Raw genomic sequence first — 20,489 nt, forward strand, 5'->3', positions numbered from 1 at the left:
CCCGAAAGTGTGAAAAATCCACTATTCTTTCAACGGCAGCATGTGTTTTGAACATCCCGCGTCTGGCAAAATATACTGGACATGGCACGCCTAGTTTCAAGAGCAGCGGCAGCCGCTTATGCGTTCCAGCGACCGCAGATCACGCTCACTTGTAGTCTCGCTCATTGCACTCCTAGCCCAAACAGATAGATGTCTGTTTCAACAAACGCTACTGCTCTAGTGTGGTCTTTTGATTTTTTGTAATCTGACTGAAACCTGCCACGCATTTTTGTACCTGGAAAATAAACTGTAAACCCCCAGTAAGTGTACGAAAAGCTTGTATTAACCATCACTGATCCAGCTGCGTTCTCGCAATATTTTTACTTGAATTCCCGCGCCTTACAGGGTGCTTACCTCGACAGCTATACATGTGATTAATTAGGCGTAAATGATGCCTGTATCACGCAGCAGAAATGTAAGTGTCATCCTCATGGAGCTGGACTCCAGGGCCGTCGGACCGGGGAGTGCACCGTTCTGGACAGAACGGGTATGTGGTGGCGGGATATATGGTGTAGTCTTGTGCGCTATATGATCACATGATTGGTTTCAGCTTCAGGAAGGCGGAATTACAGAGATATCCCTCTGAGTCCTTCGCTTCGGAAAACGGCTGCACAACAGGTTTTCCCTTCAACTTGGCTTCGCTTCATACTCCAGATAACCCATTCATACTCTAGATAACCTGTAAGTCGCATGCAGTGGCAATAACAATGTTTATTACAGCTTGTACCTTTCAAGCATTACAGTCGTTGCCTCTTTAGAACGATTTCGAGATGTTGCTCGCATTGATATTCTGTACCAAGGAACACAGCAGGGAGATGTATCCATGAGTGGGGACCATTATGGGGATGGGCACTTATTACGATGCAACGTGGCTGCTAATAACACGCAAAGTGAAAAGCATCACTAAGGAGGGGGGGGGGGAGGAATAATTGCACTGAACAAAAGTGATATTAAATAATTATTTCTTTAACGAACCTTATGAGTACGTAGAGAGTGCTTTGGTTTTGACTGCTTATTTACATCCTGACTGCGCCGAAGTTTCCTGTACTGTGTCCAGTTTTAGCGTGGGAATTTAAACCACTGCAATCCTGTCATTGTTGCCTGGGTGGTTGGAGCCTCGTCAAGCTGCTACTGTCCAGCTCTTTCTCCTGCCCCCTTCTTCACCACGTGTCTTTTCTTTCTTGGCGAAAATCAAATCGATTTCATTGATTGGTTGATTGTCGTCTAACCGAGAAGCCGTCGAGGGGTCACGGGGGTGCCCGGTGAAGAAACCCGATGTGCAGTGGGGCTGGCAATCGAAAATCGGCGCCTGTCGTGTGCGACGCCGGATGCTGCTGCAGCCGGCGATGACACACCGATGCTGGAGGCCTCGGGTGGGCGCGACAGCAAAGAGGATTCCGCTCCCATTTGGGAACGTGGTGTCGCTGCGTTCGACGGCATTCCCGAAGTGGTCGGGCTCTGGAATCTGGGGCTGTAGTGTCGCTCGAGCGACTCTGGAGTGGGCGACGCCCACGACTCTCCTTCATGTAATGCCTGCGCCAAGCGGAGCGAAATGAAAGTCGTCAGGAGGTAGTTATTGGTAGAGCCGTTGTCAGAAATAAAGAGCCATTGGGGTGTGTTTCGGGCTGTGTGGTGGAGCTCTTCTGGTATCAGTGGAAGTCCCAATTTTTGTAGGGGCGAGGACGACGTTTCCTTTCATATTCAAGAGATTTGAAAGGTTGGCGATGCGTAACGAGCAATAGGACAAGGATTAGAAATAAATCCCTTGGCCTGTTAACTTTTGACGAACATTCTGCGTCTTGGGAGCTTGACAGCAAAGCTTGCAGACCGTGGGGATCGAAGAAGCACAGCACACCATTAACACATCAGGCAAGTGGAAATGTCTTGCGAGAATTCTTAGCCGGAAGATTTTCACACGGTTCGCTGCCCGTAATATGATCTACGAGTACCTATTGTGTAAACGACGAGATTCCTCCGAAAAAGGTGTTTCTATGCGCTGTGCTTCCGGCACGTCGCCTCCAACTTAAGGTATTTGCACAAAGATAAAGCACATGACACTATAGCCACATGTATTCTTCCATGCATTCACTGAGACAGGGTCCAAAACTTACCGGCCTCTCAATAAACATAGTCACGGCTGAGAAATGACCACATTTAATTTATTGGGGAAGTTAGAATGGTTTCGTATTCAGTTTTAAACGCTACCCGAGAGTGCTGCACGCGCCTTCCACTCATTCACTCTGCATGTAGTGAGATTGTGTCCTATTGAAATTATTGTTTCATACGAGTAACCGCCCCAGCCATGATCCTATATGTGACAAGAGATAAGGGTACGTGCGCATAAGTAAGTTTGACGAAAACTTAATAACACCATGTGACTTCCAAGATAAGCGCAAGGCTCCTTGGTAAATGCTTATTCATCATCAGCACGCAGATGCGTGAACGTTGTCAGGACCATCATCTTCATTACGCAACTGACTTATGGCTACTGACCAGATCTCACTCGTGGATAATGATTACGTGTCTGCGAATAGCCCCTCCATAAGCACGGAGAAAACCCCGACAGTGTACCGCATTCCAAACTAGTTTTTAAATTGTATCTGACTGGACCTCCCTCGTACCTTGTCGAGTCGATTAAATCTTATCTGAGAAATAGTCCTCAGTTTCTGGAGGTGAATGGTGCCTGTGGAGGTAAATGGCGCTCTTATTTCCTGTGTCCCTTAGGGAAGTGTGTTACGACCTTTACTTTTTTAATATATGTAAATGATCTAATAGATGTAGTTTCTCCTCCACTATCAATAAAGTTGCTCGCATATGATTGTGCAGATTAAACAAATTTCATCAGTTGCAGACCCTCAGGTGCTTTAAGAATCCTTGATACAAATTTGTCACTTGTGTGGAAAATTGAATAGGGACCTGACCACTGATTAGACTGGGCTTTCGCGGATTGCACGAAAGAATAATGCTAGCTCTCAGCTCTTGCCCATATCGCCTTCTGGACAGCAATATTTGAGAGGTTCCCCAGTTTAAGTACTTAGGCATCACTCTTACAAACTGTCTAACATAGAGCGCTCGAAATTTCTGAAATTTGCTAGTCTGCGTTGACGAAGCTTTGCTTTTTAAGACAAATTAAAGCACACTCCCATAGATATAAATCTCTTGGCATAGAGTTCTTTCGTTAGGTTAAAACTTTAATATGCTTCTGCTATATGAATTCTGCACACACACACAAAAAAGATATCAACAAGAGCTAAGAAAACGCAGTTTGCTTTATTTTTATAAATACAGATCTGACTCTCGAACAAAACAAAAAAGAAAAATCAACCGCATTACCATGCTTCATAAAATCTTGACAATTAAACTCGGAATTATCTCTTCTTCATTCCTCAGGAAATCCAGTACTACAAAAAACCGCCACACTATGGAGCGCTCTTTTGAGACAATTTTTGGTAAAACAAATGCATACCAAGCACAGTTTCTTCTTACAAACCTATTTCTAACGGGAATGTTTCCTAATTATTTTCAAAACTAGGCATGCCTAAACCTTTCCCAACAGAACTTGTGTGCATTTTTACTTTTTGTTATCTCATCTGTTTTGGTTTTTTGCGCGGCATACAGTGTATTTAGCATCATTATGACATGTTATGTTTAATTTCAAGCCCCTCCAACCTTTATCAGTTTGGCGTGCAGTATTGGGAAATAAATAAGTAAAATGTCTTACTGCAACCATGTTTTTACCATAAAAAGGGAAAGCTGATGATTAGTTTCATTGCTGCATATTTTTAATCGCTATAAACGTAAAGAAATGTCTCTCCCGACTAAGCTATGCTCAGTCAGTGGAATAACAGACATGCTCCTCAGAACTTCAAAATCTGAGAGCAACTGCTATTGTTGCGGGGTGCCCATACAATGGGTACAAGCTTTCCCCTGCCTGGTGCTCGGCTTCTTTAGAGTGAAATGCTTGGGAAATGGGAAATGGGGCGGGGGGGTCTTGGACCCCTCCTTGAGTAGGAGACAAAAACTTGTGTTACGGCGCTCTTTGGCAGTAAACGCCCTTGCGTCATAAATATCCACCATCAACTGCTATTAAACGACTCCTAATTGCTGTGCATGGCTGAAGCTTCACTGCGCCGACATTATGCGTCAGTTTCGCTGTCGTGAAAATGAAGCCGCTGTTTTTCTTTAACCAACAACCCCGAGCTGTACTAGTCATGGGAGATTGTACCAATATCGCCAAAGACGAGTCACACACTTCCGGCATGACGTAGCGTTTCGCTCACCGCCAAAGACCAGTTGAAGAAATCTAAAGTCTGACGAAAACTCGTCTGGTCGGGTAGAAGATTCATGACTGAAGAAAAAGGAACGCCGACCAAAAGGTAGTTGTTTAAAACAAAGACGTTTCGGCTTCCATACGGAAGCCTTGATCACTGGGCGGAAAGCCCAAAGCACGAAGCTTAAGTACGTCGCAGTAATCGCCCCAAGCATCTTGTGTACGTAGGCGGGAGATTGCCTGCGTTGTGGTTAAGGGTTTTGTCTGTAGTTTGGATTATCAGGGATTCCAGATATCGACGTCGATATCTGGAATCCCTGATAATCCAAACTACAGAAAAACCCTTAACCACAACGCAGGCAATCTCCCGCCTACGTACACAAGATGCTTGGGGCGATTACTGCGACGTACTTAAGCTTCGTGCTTTGGGCTTTCCGTCCAGTGATCAAGGCTTCCGTATGGAAGCCGAAACGTCTTTGTTTTAAACAACTACCTTTTGGTCGGCGTTCCTTTTTCTTCAGTCAGAGACCAGTTACTGTCGGCAATTGCGTTGGTTGCACTTTTCAGCACTGGAGGGCGGTAGTCGTCCATGAGAAGCGTTTTGTGCCTTCAGCGGGTTTTAAGAATCACATAAGTAACTTTCGGCAAAAATTATCAAAAAATTTAGCGATATCGGCACGTTTTGCAGGAGTTAATTTTGAGGTTGCAAGTTTAAAGGGGCCAGCGAGCCCGCGACTTCTGCTTTGGTGGTCAAGGAAGCGCGATCGGCGCGTACCATTTCGTCGGAGTCGTCCTGCACGTCGGGAAGCATGCGGCATTCCGGCGGCCCGAAGTCGACGGTCGAAGGGCGCCTCAGAAAATCCTCCGGCAGGGAGGACGCCCCACCGCGGGCGACACTTGGCGTCGCCAGTGCCTTGGACTTGAAGGCGCCCCGCACCTTTAGGATGGACGGCCGCCGAATGTCAACACCAAGATGACGGTCCGGGGAAACGGAGGCAGGGGAAGCCACATTGGAGGCTGCACTAGTCGGTGATCCCACTACGTTCACGTCGGGGCTTTGGTTGCCTGCAGCGGAATGCTAGACACTGCATTACCTAATCATTACCTGCATTACCTGAGCTACACAGACCACAGAGTTTCTTACTATTAACTAGAGGGAAAGTTGGCGGCGCTGCGCCTCAAAGCATCATGGGGCGATGAGCTACTTGGTGCGGAACAGTCGGTTTTTTTCAGGAACAGAAAGTGGCGTTACTGAGAAGTACCGTTCCGTCCACGGTGCGCCCCACGTGCAGACGGCTTTGGCGCAAACGTAGTGCGCAAAAGCCATAGTAGCGAAAACGCAACAGCACATGACGCCAATAAAAGTTTTTTGGTTTCCAAAGTGCCAATAAATAAAACCTCAAATTATCAAAAAATTTAGCGATATCGGCACGTTTTGCAGGAGTTAATTTTGAGGTTGCAAGTTTAAAGGGGCCAGCGAGCCCGCGACTTCTGCTTTGGTGGTCAAGATTTCAAGCAACCACTTTTTTATCAAACATTTTTTTAAATGCGTCTGTTAAGCACGAAATGTTGATTTCGTGGTGTACAATAATTGGTCAATAGGAGAGAAAGCCATCGCTTATTTTGGGCCCACTTTATATTTGCATGCTTCTCTGCTCGTTTGTTGCAATTTATAGACAGGATATTGAATTGTAACGCATTCTTGATTATCAAACAACGTTTATTTTTTCATTAGTTTTTGGCCAAAAGTTGTGGTTCTGCAGTCGGTAGCTTGCCGCCCCATGATGCTTAGAGCGCCCAAGGTGGCTGAGGTGGTCTCGAGGAAGTTCCATGCAAACTCCCATAGGCGGGGCGCCTGCTTTGCCTCTAGTTAATAATAAGAAACTCTATGAGACAGACGCGCACACAGTCCGAGAATAGTTTCGAAGCGTTTAGCGTAGCTTTGCGGTCACTCTTCTCTTCCTTAATCACAAAGTGTGAATACGACCCCGCATATCAAAACTGGTATTCACAGGGATTGGCAACACAAGACCATATTCTTTGGAAATGTGAGGGCAAGCCCCCACCCCATACACTCCTGCCAGACGCTGAAAGGGAAGCTGGAACCAAATGCTAATGAAGCAGGGATAGACAACACAGGAAGATCTCGCTAGCGGGCCTTGGAGGTCAGCCCACAATGGGGGCCTCACTGAAGCCCAGCACCTAAGGTCAAAAAGCTCGTGGCAATAAATGTCATTCCTCTCTCTATCTCTCTCCGACTACATAGCTGCGAAGGTTGCACGATGTCCTCTTGCGTGCTGTGTTACCTGTTCGTAGGCGGAGAGCAACGAGTGTGAAGAGGCCACGAAGAACATAGAGTTCACTCATTCTTTGACGTTTGTACACTGGCGGATGATATAGGAAACACAGGAACTCTTCTAAATGGCATAGAGACAGCTGTGGTCTCGCCTGTGAAAATGTTCATGCTTTTTTCCAGCGCAGAGAGCAAATCGTTGGCAAGGGCAGCATTACGTATTAAGAAAGCAGCGCTGCTGCTGAGACTCATGTGAGTGTATGCGCCAGTTCCGTTAAAAAAATTACAGTAAAATATGGGGTACCAGTACACAAAAGACGAATGATGTTGCACAGCAATGATGTCTTAACTGAATAGCTGAACATGTAAGGGAAATAATACGGCGACCGAGGATGACAGTGCCTTCAGTGGTTGTCGCAACCACCGATGGCATTTCATCTCTGACAAGTTCGAGAACTAAAAAGCTCGATCAAGAGGATCCACCATGTTCCTTGCAGTTCTTTAGGCATAACGATCTGTTTTTTCGAGGACTTCAGTGGCGCTATCACGTGGACGAACAGGAGCAAGCAATAAGTAGCAATCAGTAGTAGCGAGAACTGGAGCAGCTTCGCTGTGTGAGCGCAGTCGAGAGGAGCCCACGGTGCTCCTTCGTAAAGAGATGAGTGCGAGGGCCTAATATGACATTCCAATGTCAGTGTTACGGTACTCAGACGCGAGGCGACGAGGACGTTGTTCTGTCGCAGTGCTGTTGACGACGACAAGGACGCTGCAGGTAGTGCAAAGGTGACCTGGTATTTGTGTGCTCCCTGACTGCAGCCTGTCCCGCCTGCTGCTCAGCTAACCCAGCGATATGTGGTGAAGGTGTGGGGTGCTACACGAGAACCACGCCCGGACCTCCGCAGCGACTGTCAGCTTGAATCCATCACTATACCGTCCGACACACCTCCGACCGCAGGGACACCACCAAGGCCGACCGTTGTCGGGGCGCAGCGTCGTTACCCGTGCACCTTTAGTGACATCGATGACGTCGATGTCGAAGACTGGCTCGCCATGAGTGTGTCAGTAAGCACAACCGCTGGGACGCTACCATCATGCCTGCTAATGTAATCTTCTACTTGGCGGGCATGGCGCGCGTCTAGTTCGAGACGCATAAGGAAAGACCTTACTTCTTGAGACAACTGTAAACAGAAGCTCCATGATTTATTTGGCAAGCCCATTAAACTGCAGCTCGGACCTAAAACATACCTTGCTTCTCGAGCTCAGTGATCCACCGAATCATACCTCTCCTACATCCATGGCGTCCTATGTCTGTGTCGTGAAGTGGATAGCGCCATGTCAGAGGCTAACAAGGTGGGCCACATCCTGAAGGGAATCGCTGATAGCGCTTTCATTCTTCTCCTCTGTAAAGACTGCGAAATGGTCGACTTCGTCCTCCGGGCATGTCGGCAGTTTCAACACTGCGCGCTGTTATCTCCAAAATCAACTTATACCAACTCGCCCACTGATCGTTCTACTAAGTCACATTTCTTGCGCAGCGGGCTCTATTCAATGTCTCAAACATAAATGTGCAGCGCAGACGGCCGTCCAAACTTCTGCTTAGTGGGTACTTATGTGTAATAATTGCACTACACATAAATGTGTACTGTAGACGGCAGTAATTACGCTACACAGAAATGTCCCAGAAAGCAGAAGTTTAGACAGCCGCCTCCGTAGCTCAGTATGTAGTGCACCGGTCACGAAATCTTAAGGTCGTGGGTGGGGACCATACCGGCGGCATGTAGTTGCTTTTCTTTTGCTTTCTAATCAATTATCTTATATACAATAATTTCCGAATTATTCTCCCGTTGATGAACACCACAAATTAAGAAGCGACGTCCCCTATGCTCCTTGGTTTCGGTGGGTGTTGGCTTCCGTAATGTGTGCCATAAGCCCCTCTTTCTTTGTCCCTTCGCTTGTCTGTTCAAACCCTGATTTGGCAAGACGATTATGGTGCATGGTAGCGGGACGCAAAGCATAGGCGTTAAGATACTCACGATCATGTGAAAACTGTTCGCGAGTGACTTCGACGACCACCATCTCTTCCTGCTCAATGCGGGCGCGTTGCTTTTTCTTCGGCTTGGCAGTAGGCGACTGTATCCCAGGATGCGCCTTTACAGCGAGGGTGTTCGCAGATGGCGACGACACTGGGCCGTGTTTTGTGCCCTCGGGCGACACAGCAGGCTTCTTGTTCCGCACCTAACGAGAAAACTTTGGTGACAACCTTCACTTGAACACTGTACAGCTTCTGCGACCAAGATAATTCGTGAGTCTGTATTTTTCTCAACGACGAAAAAAATCATGGTCATTGTACTTTGAAAAACAATAACTTTTTCTTTTGAACACTGTTCTTTATATTTATCAGGGATGTTTACAAAGTTTCGAAGTCATGACTCATGGGCTGATTGAAAAAGTCTGGAAGTCATCTGGCCTGCTCAGCGATGACCCTTTCACCAGGGCAGCCTGGTCTGACTTTGGGAAGAAATTAGTTGCCGCGCTACAGACTACTCGAGTCAGAATTATGCCGCGATTATTTTCTGCCCGCTTCATGAGTGTGTTGCAAACACAATAAATAGATGAAACGCGGCTCTAACAATCCGCTACTTACTTGGCGGGCGCAACACATCTGCTGCGCGTAGCGACCGCGACGGGAGGTGAAGCGCACCTGTGCTGCAGGTGCGCAGGGCTTATGTTAGAAATCCCTAATGCTGCACCAATCTTCTGAATGTAGGGCAAGCCACGCCGCCATGACAACGAGGTTATTTCTTAGCAGGTAAGCTGACTTCCAGCATTTACAAAGCGTCTATAATTAGCTTCAGCTCCAGATGACATCTCCCGTCCTATTTATCGCAACTCGCATCGTAGTTGCAATTTAAATACATAAAAATACAGTAAATTACCAATTACAGGACAGTAAATAAGGCCTTCTCATTTATAGTGTGTCGGCAGATACCGTCCATTACTGAAAGTGAGGAAAACTGCAACCTCATGAACGATTCCACTTTCTTCCCATCAGCTTTACTGTGCTGAGTTTTGAAAGCAGTCCACGAGACAGAACAGCGTAAAGGTACAACCCCGAAGTGCTTAGCGTATCTAAAAGCATCAACTATGAAGCGCTGGAAGTCATCTAGTCTATAGAGAAAATCATGATTTATCCAGAGAAGGTGGATGAGCGACATGCTACGAGAACTGTTCGTTATGTTTCGCATGCACGGCCAAGCTCCAAAAGATTATAGTTATAAGTGCAGATTTTTTTATGTGACTCACCACGATGCCGACGAAAAGCAAAGACCGAAGGTCTGTCTCTTTTGACAGTAAGGCATGTTTTCGGGCTAGGTGGGGCTGTGCGCTTACAAAGGCGAAAACGCGCAATACTGGCGACAAATCGAACGAGGCACAAGCACCAGGGATGTACTTCAGATGTTTAGGTGGTTTACACGTACTAGAAACTAGTAGTGGATTCTACCTTAGAGTAGCACTAGGACAGAAATGAAGGCCGATGCCACATAGCTGTGCTGAGGAAAAAATAAGACTGCCCGAATACTACAAGGACAATAGGAAAAGAAATAAGTAGGACACCTTGGGACACTTGGAGCTTCATATAAAAGAATCACGAACGAATATACGTAGATTGTATGTGAACGAACAACCAATGTAAAGATGGAGGTGACAGAATAAAAAAAGTGATATGACAGTCGAAGTGGGCCCAGGCAAGCGAGAACCGAAACAGCAAAGAGCATGCATACGGGCCAACGTAAAAACTCTGCAAAAGTTTAAAGCCAGGGAATAAAACGGTTAGAGACAGGCATGGGGAAACCAGCATGCGAGAAGTTGCGAGAAGTTTATGAATGGCTTGCCGGAAAACCGATTTCTTTCCGTGAAAACATAATGGCCTTAGAATTAAAAGTGATGTCCAAGAAAGGTGGACTTGCTTGACCTTTATTTTTCCACCACTTAAAATGGTGCCTCAAGTGGCCTCCAGAACAATTCATGGCAAACTATGTTCACGTGCCTGTTCATTAAAACATCGATCAGTTCGCCTAATCTAGAACCTGTGGCAGGTGAAGGAACTTTGTGCACCACTCCTCAGAAACACACAGTGAACTTCTTGTAAAGTTTCTGGGTACATTGTGGCCTGCTTTTTTTTTTGGTGAAGAGAGGACACACTGTACTAAGTTTACAAGGAGCCGAGAAAAGAATCCTGACCATGGTGAGCTGGTAAAAATGGTTCTCACCTCCATATAATCAACCCCCCCTCAAACAGGCAGTTTGATCCCGCAGCAGGAGCTAGTTGAAGGCTTTCAACATGCGGTTATTCGAGAAAATATTCCGAGCTAATGTAGTATGCTTATATGTAATCTGTCTTTAGCGTGGTTGTAATTATTCACGTTGATTCTAAAACCCAATCCACAAGACTTCAGCAATGCCAGCTACTCTGCACACGTGAGAACATCGAGTTTTGAAAACCCACAAGAAACGCCTGCTTTTCTCTGAATTTGATGCGCATGCCTGACATCAAGGCGCAGCAGCAGCCTTTTGACATCAAGTATCGAGAGCTGCTGCTGCGCCTTTTGTTCATTGTCGAACGTGCGACCCAAGATACCATGCGTTTATCTGAACCATTATAATGTTCGTGACAAACATACCTCTGAGGAACCACCGCCTTTTGTTGCAGATTTTTTCGTTGATTTTTTGCTCGCCGACTTTGTTGTAACTTTCCGCTTTCCCTTGTCCTCATTCTGTTTTGGACTGGTTGCTCCAGGACTTTTTAAGCCTGACTTGAGAACTCGGAAATCTTTTTTTGGAGACGCAATCTTGGCTGCTTCGGAGGCACTGGGAGGAGGCTCTTTGGGCTGAGTAGCACCTGCCGTGGAGATGTCAGCGTTACTGGCAGCTGGGCAGCGGCTCAATCCCAGAAGTCCGGAAAATTAACGGAAACCCTTGTTATTTTTTCTGCCACGCGCACACAATGCAGTTATAAAACGATCTTACAGTGGCAAGCTACGCCTCACTACGCTGAAGTTGATTCGCTTGATTAAAAGAGCGAAAGAAAGAAGTAAAGGAGGAAATAGAGACGGAAAGGAATACTAAGCGCAAGCGGGGAATAGAATGAAAGAAAAAAATATACACAGAAAGAATGTGAAGCTTGAATCCTGCTATAATTGGCTTCTAAGAACTACCAACTTAACTATCCTTTGCTGCAAAGCAAATTCAGATAAGAACTACGGCGATCATCTGAACTTTCAACTTATTTTCTGACGCTTACAACTCAAATATTATGCCCCTGAATACACCTAGTAACGAAGGGTCGCAATTCGACATGTCGAGATGTCCCAAATTGAGAACTAGTACTGTAGTCGATAATTTAAGTGCTCGAGTACGAGGTAGTTTCAAAATTGCTGCATCCATTCAATTGGATGGGGGTGGCTGTGGGCGCTGTCGAGACAACGTATTACAAAAAATTCAATTTTACAAAACTAGAGAGAGGAATTCTCTCATTAAAAAGAACTATATATCAAAAGAAATTCAAGCTGGAGGTGCGCCAACCTGGACAACGCTCCGTTCTGTTCATGTCGTAAGTGTTGTAGCCAAGAATGGCTGGTGCATTGTTTATGGAGGTTCAACGTTCCCAAGCGACTGTAGTCAAAAACTGGACATGAAACTTGTTTCTATTACTCTTTTAAGGAGTGTGCGAGGGTGTCGTACAAGTCCGTTGGTACAATTATAGGCCGACCGTATAACAAAAACCCTTGGGTACAGAAAAATTAATAGACACCTACCACCAACGTTAGCTTCGTAACCGAAGTGTTTACTTGACTGGTGATGCAAAAATAGCTAGGCTGGAGTAGCACCTAAAGCTATTTCATTTACCGCTTTGTACTTTTTAGATAGTGGCTTGAATATAAAATGATTAGCAGGGCATATATAATGAGTTTAATGCCTTCATCAGGCTTTAAAATATACTTTGAATTTATTTTAAGCCTACTTCTATCCTTCTTTACGACTTTACGTTTCAGTGGAATTTTATTGCGCATATTCTTTAATGACTGTGCGACGTAGGGAACCAGAAAACCATAAAGGATTTTTTAAAACCTTCGTGGGATTATAACGTATTTCCAGCTTGCCTTTTGTGCCGCTCCTGCTGCCAGCGTACGGACTGCCGACGTTGAGGTCGTATGTACTTAACGGAGATTTGGGAGATGACGAAAGGCGGCCACTGGGGCTGGACAGAAGCAGTCTTTGAGAGCCTTTTCCATTTGAGCTCATAGGGATGCCACTCTGCAACGAAGTAATGCCAGTTATGCATTCTACGCCCCGAGTCCGCTTAATGTGAGTGCGTCCGTTTCTGCCCCAGAATATGCTTTCTTACGTACGCGCCATCTAGCCCAGCAACAAGTACGTCTGACGCTGTGATGCTACATGCTGTGAAATTGGATGCTTTGAAAGTAACAATTAAATACAGGGCTAGCGCTTCTCCCAAAATATAGCGTTTAATCGAAGCGTTTAATCGAAAAACATTAAGCAGAGCCCGACTGTATATTTTTGGGACCTCGTATCAAAAGCTGCGTTCGTAAAAATTATTGAGCCATGACGCACTTTACGGAAGCCATGTTTTGGCAATGCGCTGAGTCTTTGTTGATCTTGTATTTCGGAAATAAGGATATGGATGCGAAAATGGGGTTCACTTATGTGTATGCTTTCCTGCTTCAGAGGCCAAGCATGGTTCTTGTAAACCAGCACAACGGATTCGACCTTACTTGGCTTCGAGCCGTTGCGCTGGTTTACAAAAACCATGCCTTACCAACTCGCCCACCAGTTCTAATTGTACAGGCCAAGCACCTCGTCAGGTATTCTACTGTTTCTCTCATAACATGCGTTGTTACGTGGCTGCCTTTTCGTTCCAAAGTTGCTTTGAAAGGCGAGACTCTAGTGCAGCATGTAAGCAGAAAGTCCCTAAATATTTTGAGGCTTCTTGCCGTACAGACGCCTTTGTAGGCTATTGTAAAGATGGACATACGTGAAGTTAGTTCTCGTTGAGGTGTGTTAGGATGTATTCTTGTTCAGCTGAGCCATCCTGTAGAACACATGAGAAGCTCCAGGCTATCAGGGGAAGAACTGCGCTTGAGAAGTGCTGAAGTTGCTTTTACTTGTAGCGGCTTAAGAAAAAGATACTCTTCTGACGTATGTACGCCCGAGACACGGGGGCTACACTGCTTAAGCAATTTATGTTAATTTTTGTCTGAACACATGATTAAAGAAATTTGCAATTTTTTGAAATTTTGCCACAGTGGTGGTAACTGTCCAATGTTTTGATATTTGTCAATTTTCCGAAATACAGAAGAAAATTAGAACTCTTCTCGCATGTGTGCTTATGTCCGGCACTGTTGCAAGCCCTAATAAGGGCCTAATGTACTTTACTACCTGTTGAGATGCACGCTGACCTGCTAGCATTTTATGACCGTCACCGCACAGCGTGCTCCTACTGACTGCCATCTTTTTGGGGGCTCTTTAAGAGGAAGGAGGCTTTATTGCAGTAAACCCTATGCCACAGCTGTCGCACCGGAGATTGCTTCCTCCAAAAAATTGAGAAATTTTATATTCCCGAGTCTTATCAGGAGAGAAGGACCAGCTTTTTCAGACAGTTCCGTTTGTGAGGGAGCCGCTTAGAAAATGACGTAGCGATGGCAAGACGAAAGTGTTCTCACATTTATAGGATGAGTACTTCAGATAATTCAGAGGAAAATATCTTAGCCATTGCTGAATAAACCATACTTTGCGGTTACATAAAGATATCACATGGATTTACTCATTTACTTACTCGGCTTGGCGAGCCTTTGTCTTGAAACCTGGATAAAAAATTGACAACGTTTGCTCAACGTTATTCAGGACAGCATCAAAAACAAATCATTGCCTTCATGTATGCTAATGGCACGGTCTGAGATTTTTGCCAAGCAATGCTAACATTGCTAACATTACTCATTCAAGCAGCCGCGTAACTAGCGGCTCCATTTCCCTCCTTTTATTTTCTCAAACGGCTGTCTAAAAACGTGCAATTCTTTTCATTCATCATATCTTGAAGCGCTTGCATCCCTCCTGTCATGAAGAGCTGCAAAACAGGCAGATTAAAGTTTCTTCATGAAAATAAAAACGCGTATTTTCTTTCCGTTTAATTGATAGAATCGTAACGGGTTTCGGTGCTGCTAATGTAACGCAAGTACGCTAATTGATCAACATATTCTGTTTGATTGCAGGTGTTACGCTATTGCGCGTCAACTGCAGGCACGAATTTCATGATGTGGGCCAGTTTATTCAGCACACCAAAAGCCACAACATCTGGGTTAAGACCGGTACGCATTATGCATCGCAGTACTTCGATTCTCTCTGACTCGCTATAACAGCCGAAGCACTAGACCGGACAGAAGTGTATATGCAGCATACCAATAGAGTCTATGCCGTACCCTGTCAGTCACTTTTGTTTATGATTCGCTGCACATGTGATGGTAAAGTATGATATGCATATTTGCGCATCGAAAAGATCACATTAATGTACTTGACACAGGTATTATGTCAAACGCCCGGTTCGCCGAAGCCAGTTGGCCGCTATGTAGCTGTCACGGACGCCACCAGGAGTGCATTGCTCTTAATGCGAGTTCTAAGGAGGCCTTAGGTGGGAAATCGTTACTGAAATGAAGTGAAGAAACTGAAACCGAAACTTTTTTGAGCTACTCTTTGTTGAAGGGACTTAATAATTCGGTTGCCTATAAACATTCAAGGTTGCAAACTTTATCATAGAGGCACGTTCATTTCGTTTCCAAGTACGTCCTAAAACAAAGAGAATACAAGGTGCACTAACCTATATGCAGAAGAGTGCAGGGAAAAATTGCTTTTATTTCCTTGCAGCATTCAGCGAAGTCTTACCACATGCAGAGCAAGAGGTGTGCGGTATGTGAAAACCGCGAGAAGCATCACTTAAAGCATTTAATTTTTATTTTATGCGATAGCATTTAGGTTGTCTTCTTGCACAAATCACGCGGATTCTCCGCAGCAATGCTCCATGATTGGTCAAGAAGGTCGTGGTGTCATGGCCTCCGCCAAATTTTAAAATCTGAATCTAGAATGTTTATCTTCCTTTAAATTATCATATGAAGTTTTATTAACACGACTCATTCTTTCACCTTAATCCGCCCGCTAATCTTCGCAAATCTACCTTAAGCCATGTGCTAATTCACACTAATCCAGCTTAATCTGTCCACTAACTCCCATTAATAGACCTTAAGTCACCCACTAATATACTTTATCCACCCTAATTTCTTTTCTAGGGTGGCCCTACTTCCAAAATTTTGGGTCATTTCGGAATATTTGGGATGGGCGAACTTTAAAAACTACCGTATTTTCTAGTTTAAGGATGTGCTTAAGAAGCGCCAAGTTTTTTGTGAATGTACATGAAACACAGATTACTCTGCATGTCACCAGTAAAGTAGTTACAAATTTCTTTTCACCGCATTAAAACCAGACATATTTCGTAACAATGCAATGTTAAATGCATCTAGAATTTAATCGCATGCTGCACACTGAGTTACGCAACATCACATAACAGCGATGCTCTTTTTTTTTAGGGCGAAATGTCGCACGCCTGCTTCGATGACAACTTTTTCCACAAGTGTACGCCTTCTTTACAGCGGAATAGGCGAAATTGGGTACACGTAAGCCCCAGACCACAGACCTGGCCATGGACTCTGCTTAGACTAAATTAGTGTTCCTTTTGGTAGTTCAATACAGGTGGCACTTTGTAAGTAGACCGACCATTCATTGCAATGTCAGCAAAAAATGAGCGCATGTAAGCGACGAATAGCACGAGAATCTTCCCTGGTGGCACTCCGTGAAGCAGCGGTGTCAGATAGTAGGATGCTGAATTCGTAGTGAATAAGTTTTCAATTAAAGTAATAATTCCGCCTATATCCACCTAACGATAGAGACTAATTATGTATCATGCCTGGCAGTCAATGAATTTCTAACATTTCACTGTGCTAAGCGATTTCTATAAGGGCATAGCATTGACAGTTAGTTCGTTCGCTATGAACGCAGACCATTGTATTTTAGCGTGTAAAAACGGGCCCTTCGTGCATTGTAGTCAAACTACACATTCAAGAAAAAAAGAGGCCCGCCAACATTTTCGCTGCTCCAGAAATCACGATAATGCTAAACTGTTTTTTGGACATCGGAGTGAGTTCCAAGATGGGTCTCCGTTCCTTAAGATGGTAATAGCGCATATGCATCTAAGCGTGAACACTTTATGCTAAAGGCAGGCCTAGTGGGCAGTGCAGATATTTTTTTATTATTTGCTCTGGCGTTCATAGTATGTTCTGTATTGACTGATTATTTGCGAGTTTCTCTTCCCAAGCCAACGGTGCGCCAAGGGTTAATCGCAGTGCTGCCCATAGCGTCTAAGCAGTATTTCTGCGGTATGAGCGGATAACCAGCATTACCAAACTTCCCTTTTCGCTAGAATCCTCGAACACTCGTATATTCCACAGAATACCTGAAGAGCAGGAACGCAATGGTGGGCACGGATTAACACGTGAAGATCTATTCCACAGAGGGGGAACGCTACGGAGAGAGATCGGCGGGGAAGTGTAACATAGGATACAGAAAATAAAGCACAAGAACAGACAACTTGCTCAAATAGCATGAAAAGCTAAACTCAACAGTTCATGACGCAAGGAAAGTCTGACCTTTATACAATAATCATGTTCCCATAATCGCTCCCGTTGACTACATGCCTGTCGTCTGCGGTCAGAGAGGTAGTTCCTTCAGAATGCATGCGCCCTCCGTCACAGTCATTTGTGAGCATATAGCCTCTCTTGCTAACGGTATTCCAATTAAATGATACCTTTGATTAATTAGAGTTCACAAACACCACCTTAATGCGACGATTTTGTGAGCCATTCCTTACACGCCCAGCTTTCCTGTACGTCAGCAACTCTGCCACCTCTCCCACTCTCTATTTAAAGCCCACCTCTATTTTCGCAATGCTAGATGCACCCACAGCGGTCTTGAACTCACGTGTTCCAGTGCTGCTTGATGGCATGCTACGCTCGCGCTCATGTTTATTTCGGCGCCTCTTCTCAAACTTCAGATGTTACCTTGAACTTGTGCGCGGCCGAGAAGGGCAGAGTTTGTGGTCTTCAACGGCCGCTCAAAGCACTCACTCCTATCTCCGGTGCAAAGTCGTTCTTCTCTTTGTGGGTATAGGTTCACCGAGTAAGACCTCGTTTTAGTGCCACGACGTCAGCCTGATATTCTCTTGTTCACGACATCCTCAAAACCAGGTGACATGCAGTTTAAAGCGCAACAAGACAATGTAGACATAACTGTAACCCAGACAATACTGTTTCCTTCCTCCGTCGCACTTAGACCAGGTGACGCTTTCTTTTTTTTCTACTCCTATATAGGAGTGGAAGCCAATTCGCCCAAATATACTTCATTTTGAGCTGAACTTCGGAGTCCCACTGGTGAGGCTTGTGAGTCCCAGCTTGCTTTTGCAGAACAACCTCTCGCGACCAATCATTCATTTATTTCATTTAACTCAATTTTAATTTATTTCATTTTTTAGGTCTGTATTCACTGAGGAGATGCCAATACCCCTGATCTCAACTTGCCACCTATCAGTGCCACCACCTTGGACCATCTTATCATCACTGCTAAAGTGATAGAAAAACCTATTGACAGATTACAGATCAACTCGTTGCCTGGTCCTGACGGTATATGCCCTAAACTACTGAAATGGACAAAACTGGCTATATATGACATTTTTACCGCCTTGTTCCAGCAATCTCTTGCCACTGAGTGCGTACCTGACACGCAGAAACCTGCACGTGTCACTCCTATGCATAAATCAGGTGACCAATCTATGCTAACAAATTACAGACCTATATTTAACCAGTATACCGTGCAAACGGTTGGAACATATCATCTGCCATAATGAAATACTTAAGATAGCACAACGTCTTTTCTCCTAATCATCATGGCTTTTTGCATGGTCGTTTGTGTGAGACGCAATTGTTTGAATAAATAACCAACCTTTATCATGCAATCTACGCTGTATTAATAAATGGAGCTATATTTATTGATTTCGCGAAAGCGTTTGTTAAGGTACCCCAATCACGTTTACTATTGAAACTAAATTCTCTCAACATTAACAGGCGTATCATAACCTGGATCACAAACTTTTTTACTAATCGTTGTCAATATGTCTGTGTAAATTAGTATTATTCCACAAAAGTGGTAAAATCTGGCATGCCGCAAGGTTCAGTGCTCAGGCGAATTCTGTTCTTGATCTACATAACTCATATACGTGACTTTATTACCTCTACTACTAGATTATTTGCCGACGACTGTGTTATTTGTAGACAGAATACCAACCCTGATGGAACTACCTCTTTGAAGACAGATTTTCACAGAATCACGACTTGGTGTTAAAAGTGGCAAATGCAAATACACGTCTGTAAAACAAAGACCGTAACATTAACCATCAATTCTAAGCTTCAAAATCACTTTTATTCTATGAATATTATTCCCATTGACAATTTCTGCACAGTTAGATCTAGGTGTTCATCTTTCGTCTGATCTAACATGGAACAATCATATCGATGCAGTTGTTAGTAAATCATCCAAAGCACTTGGTTTCATCAGGCGTCACCTGCACCAAACTAACCCTACCACGAAGTTTCGAGCTTGCTCTACCCTTGTCCGCTCAAAAATAAAGTACGCATCTTTAATTTGGAACCGGCATCAAACGTACTTAACTAACAAACTTGAGTCGATAGAGAATAAAGCAGCGAGATTTAAAACTAGGAACTATTCACGTCAATCTAGTATAACGGCCATCAAAGCATCGCTAAAGCTACCATCACTTGAAAAGCGAGGGATATATACTAGCTACATTATCATATTTTAAAAGATTGTATCACAGCCACTCTTCATTCACTTCATCCTACATCTGACCCGCCCACCGCATCTTTCCGCACTTAGATCATGCGCTCAAAATTGAGCCAATGTTTGTACGTAGCCACCTCCCTAGTCATTCACCATTGTTCCTTGCCATACATCATTGGAACAAGCTACCAGATGATATTGCTTTCACATTAGACCACGACGCCTTTGTGCAGAAACTGAAGTGTTTTTTACAAACAAATTCTGAGTAGGAAGGCTCAATTCCTGTGTACGCTCAACTTTGAGTTTTCTCCTCGATCCATTCTGTCTGAGCTTTTGGGTTTGTTTTGTGTTTGTATAATTCAGCGTGGAGTATTATCGTTTTTTTGTGAATGTACACCCCCTTATGTAATGCCCGAAAAGGGCCTTTAGAGTATGTGGATAAATAGAGAAATAAATGATTAAATAAAGTTTAAACGCCACCTGCCACAGTGGGCAGTTTGCTCACAATCTGGTGAGAAGGTTGTGAAATAGTCACAAGGCCACGTGACCTATGTGGAGCACCTGCCCCCTAGCTTGCTGCTCTAGGGATTTTTCTTGAATTTTTCGCCCAAGCTCAATGACTCCGACGGCGGCTTTTGTGCGACGCGTGGCCCTTAGAGCTTTCGCGTTAAAACTAGAGCAATCGAATATTTTCATTGCGCGAAATGTGTAAACAAGTGTAAAGAGAAAAGAGCCGTAGGATTGAGAAAAAATAGGAAAAGACTGAAAGGAATATGCGAAGCAGCAGACGCACCTAGGCGGAGATGTCCGGGACCCATGAGCGGCTTTCACTTGTTGCTGCTTTGCTGGTGATCCACCGCCCAGTGCGTTGTCAGGGTGAACGAAGATGGCCCTCCCTGCCCAGCTGCCCGCCAT

The 20,489-nt window shown here is 44.7% G+C and overlaps 1 protein-coding gene across 1 annotated transcript in view; it reads right to left on the reverse strand.

The window, feature by feature from the left end:
• The window catches only part of LOC144119788 (uncharacterized), a 42,916-nt gene extending 22,427 nt beyond the window's left edge, over nt 1-20,489 (reverse strand). Inside the window, exons 1-6 of the mRNA XM_077652329.1 lie at nt 20,368-20,489; nt 12,764-12,861; nt 9,247-9,308; nt 8,636-8,837; nt 5,085-5,374; nt 1,269-1,572 (exon numbers count right to left, since the gene is read on the reverse strand). Of these exons, the coding sequence (XP_077508455.1) occupies nt 1,269-1,572; nt 5,085-5,374; nt 8,636-8,837; nt 9,247-9,308; nt 12,764-12,861; nt 20,368-20,489 (1,078 nt within the window). The remainder of the gene's footprint in view (nt 1-1,268; nt 1,573-5,084; nt 5,375-8,635; nt 8,838-9,246; nt 9,309-12,763; nt 12,862-20,367) is intronic.

Source organism: Amblyomma americanum, chromosome 2, assembly GCF_052857255.1.
Source record: "Amblyomma americanum isolate KBUSLIRL-KWMA chromosome 2, ASM5285725v1, whole genome shotgun sequence".
Lineage (NCBI taxonomy): Eukaryota > Metazoa > Arthropoda > Arachnida > Ixodida > Ixodidae > Amblyomma > Amblyomma americanum.